At 40.4% G+C, this 4159-nt stretch overlaps 1 protein-coding gene across 1 annotated transcript in view; it reads left to right on the top strand.

Moving 5' to 3' along the window:
* Positions 1 to 4159, top strand: part of PLXNC1 (plexin C1) — a 75176-nt gene that overhangs the window by 31803 nt on the left and 39214 nt on the right. Inside the window, exons 11-12 of the mRNA XM_014963300.1 lie at positions 1418 to 1557; positions 2662 to 2841. Coding sequence (XP_014818786.1) covers positions 1418 to 1557; positions 2662 to 2841 — 320 coding nt within the window. The remainder of the gene's footprint in view (positions 1 to 1417; positions 1558 to 2661; positions 2842 to 4159) is intronic.

Raw genomic sequence — 4159 nt, 5'->3', positions numbered from 1 at the left:
TCTTCAAAGATCCAATTTAAATAACAGAAAATTGCGCTGCCTGTCTTTTTTGGTTTTTTTTGTTTTTTTTTTCTCCTCCCCTCCCCTTTTCTAGTTCTCTAGAGGTCTTCTTTCTGTAGCAGTGAATTATTCCTTGGGCTTTAACATAACACAGCGTGTATCCCCGAAAACTGTTAAGGGCTGCCTGTCCAAACAGAGCTAAAAGGCTTCCGAAACACTGCCGTCTCGTGGCACCACCGCGGCTGCTGTAGCACGTACAGCCTCACCAGAGGTCACAGGCAGATGTCACAGGCATTTAGCAGCAGGCTGGGTACGCAGGGGAAACTTCCTCAGATTTCACAGATGAAGGCCCCCAGAAATCAACAGCCCAAACAAAAAAAAAAAAAAAAAAAAAACAAAACAAAACCCACAAAAAAACACAAACCACCACCCACCTCAGGGTTGGAAAGGTCTCCCTGCCCAGTGGATGTGTCCACAGCAGAAATCAGGATCACAGCAGAAATCACAATACTCTGAAAATTCATTTTAAACTAGTATTATAGGCAGTCTAAAAGCAAGCTACAAATCATTTGCCTGAGAAGGTCCTGAACAGTTTGTGGTTTCACGTGCGTATTTTCCTGTTTTTTTTTTTAATGTTTTCAGTTTGTTGTCTGAAAGATACAAAGAGAGGAAGCTGTCTGCGTGATTATAAAACTGGGGAAGCAACAAAACTGGTTAAACATGAGATGCTGTCAAATGTATCAAGTAAATACCCTAGGGAAGAAATCTCTCTTCTTGCTCAGTAGTGTTAGTAAGTTAGAATAAGTAAATATAAAGATACACAAAGAAATGCACAGTTTAAAAATTGGCCACACTTATGAAAGACAAAATGGGATACCAAAAAGTCCCTGCAGTTGTGTTGTACCTTTAGCTCTATGTATGACTTTGAAAAAGCTTTCTAGTAAAGCTAATTCTGGGGCTCTTTCTCGACTTTTCATTCTAGGATTTGACCCTGCTTCCCCTTTTCAGATCTTGAGAGATGCCTTCATTTGTTTCTCTGATCTCTCCTAGTGACAGCATCATGGGTTTTGTCTAGCATTGTTTCTTAGTTCTTCAGCAGTCACACAAAATGTATAATTTCAAGCTTGGTTTTTATGATGCTTACTTTCCAGTATATCAGACTGTGATTCATTTGGGCAACTTATTGTTATGAGATAAATTGAAATATAAAATATGTAGGTAAAAATAGTTGGCTTATAAATAAGTTGTGATTGACAATACTGCCCAGGATCAAGCTTAACAAGATATGAAATTAATAAGAAAAACATATCCTAGTGTGATAAAACCTACATTCCTGAGTGGTCGTTGTTTTTGCAGCTGTTGTTTAACTGCCTAGCCTCTTCATAACCAGATTTTGCTTTGCTTTCTTTTCTAATAGCGTATCAGCATTCATTCCATTGAACCTTTGTGGATTTCTACATTAGGCAAAAGTGAAGTAACAGTCAAAGGAGAAAACTTTACACGTGCATCAGGCATAAAAATGATACTGACTGGAATGACTGGCTGTAAACCAGAAATGTGAGTTAAACCCTGAAAAGTAATACTGTTTACTTTGCATAGTGAAAATTATGCCCATTTTGCCTTAGCAATACAGTAGTGTGAACAGTTGTGGACCTCTCCTCAACAGAGTGTGTGTGTGTGTGTGTAGGGGATACTCTGCTCTTATTTAAACTTCCACTTTAAATTCCCAAAGGATGGAAATGAATTTGTTGTTTGGGATGGGTGGGTAGGTGGGCAGCTCTCAGGAGTAGTTATGGCAGTTCTATACCTGTGTCCCTCTGTGCCTTGCAGCAGGCAACAAGAAGATAGGTCACAGGAAAGCCAGCCGCAGCTTTTGTTTGACTCTCCTCTGCTTCAAAATATCCCCCATATGTTCTAGGATTCTGCTTGTGAAAGCGCAGACACCGTGCCAGGGAAGGGAATCTCTCATGCAACAGCATGTACTTTTCTCTGTTGATGATTGCACAGTGTAACCCTCTAAATAATTAGGCTATCTTATTCTGAATCAGTCATTTTCAGGTGCAGCTGCAATGGCTGGCTGTAATTACCAAGACCATTTTACATAGCTAGCACTTGAAAAAATATTCATATGGTACAGTTAAATTTTCAATTCAACCATGAATTTCTTGGGGACCACAGAAAACAAAAGGAGAGAAGGATGGAGAGAGGGAAAGGAGGGAGATGGAGGAAGTAGAGGCAAAGAGAAAGGAAAGAAAGGGAGAAAGGAGCAGGGAAAGAGGGAAGGAGAGAGAAAAAGAAGAAGGAAAAGGAAACTGAATTCTCATTCTTGACTAGCACAGAGAAGTACACTGCAAAGTCCACAGCTTACACGGCAAAATCACACATTTCATTACATAGCCTCATCCCAAGGCTATAAGACCAATATCTTTATCATCTTCTTTGATTATTGTGACATATAGCAGCTTCATTCAAAAGATGCCCTACTTTGTCTCAACTCCCTGGTCTCTTTCCAGTTCCATGTGGCAGCTCAAAGAGAGATTAATTATTCTTCTCTCTGCATCCTTTGCTTTAGGTTATAGGTTTTGTGTAGTAACACCAGTGAGTAACATAGTGGCATCTGTATCTGTGTTTGAGAATCTGACTGTTTTCTTTCTCCTTCAGCATTAAAGTTAGAAATGTGCTAAATGACACACAAATGACATTTGCTCTCCCACCAACACGTAAAGAGGCCAAAAGTATATGTATACAGGCTAATGGGAAAAAATGTTCACCGCCAATGACTCTACATTATGTTTCAGTACCATTATGTTTTGGAATCACACCAAATACCTCCTGGATCAGGTAAACTTGTCTTTCCATACTTTTTGTGTATTTATTAAAATGCAGTCCCACTGAGCCGATACAAACCTTCTTCCTCGGCCAGACTGCAGCTGATGTAAACATGGATGACTGCTGTGACCTGTTATGGAGGATGAATGTATGCTGGTGAACTAATTTAACATTTAACGTAGAGATAGGGTCATGATAGCTGCAAGACAGATTCTGTGTTCTGCAGGATTCTGTAAACTCCTTCTTGCTCACCCCAGATCTTCTTTGTAGAAGTCAAAAATAGTCTTTCCATACTAAAGCTAAATCCAAAATATGGGTATTGTGCATAAATTCAAGCTCCAATTAACTTTGATTTCTTGATACTAATATACCCTTTATCTCCAAAACCGTATAAAGTATCAGTGAATTGGAAATGAAATTAAAATAATCACCACTGCAGTGATACGTTCAGACTAGCTTTAGGACCAACCCCCTGCCAAAAGAACCCTTTTCAAGCCTTTGCTGTGTTTTGTGGGAGACTCACAGCTCCAGTGAAAGACTTACAGGGTGGTTTAAAGATATTCTTAGGCACAGCTTTCCACCTGTCCCTCTGCCTGCACAATTTTTACCCACTTTCATGTTCTTAATCTGATGTCTTGGCATCAAGCGCTGGCAAGTGTGGATTTGAGGTAATAAGTTGGTCTGGCAGCTGCAGCAGCTGAGCAGCTAAGACTCATGCCCTCATCTCCAGGTGAGGGGCAGCTCAGGCAGCTGGAAATTAATAATACCTTAAACCACTCCAACTGTGTTCAGCAGAGATTGTGAGCCAGACCCTCAGACACAAGCATCCTTGTGTGTGCTGAGACAGATGGTCTGAGCACTGCCGAGAATGTTTCCTGCAAGGTGCCTGGCACCATCGGTTTGTCCTGAAGAAGGCAGGAAGTAAGCACAGGCAGGGCAACTCTGGGGCAGTGAAATACAATGTCTTCAAGACAGAATACTAAATCACGGTCCAGTTGTTTGGCTCCCTGAATAGAAACAAGGTGGAGAGTCCCTGAAAAGGACTCTCAAGTAAGCTATCAAGTCGTTTGGTTTTGCGGTGGCAAAAGCATTTACAATGACATTATGAGGAAATAATGGAAGTACACTGTATGGCTCAAATTATCTTGTCCTGCTGTTTGACTTTATTATATTGGCTGCTACCAAAGCAAAATGCACATGAGTAGTTTATTCAGGGCTGAAGCCTTAATGCAGGACTTATCTGTGGGAAAATGTAATATTACTTTCCCTTCACCCCTTTTTTTTTTTTTTTTTTTTTACTTGGGGGGGTCGAAAATTACACACAATTGAT

Source organism: Calidris pugnax, unplaced genomic scaffold, assembly GCF_001431845.1.
Source record: "Calidris pugnax isolate Ruff unplaced genomic scaffold, ASM143184v1 scaffold44, whole genome shotgun sequence".
NCBI lineage: Eukaryota > Metazoa > Chordata > Aves > Charadriiformes > Scolopacidae > Calidris > Calidris pugnax.
This window is presented reverse-complemented; position numbering and strand designations above follow the sequence as displayed.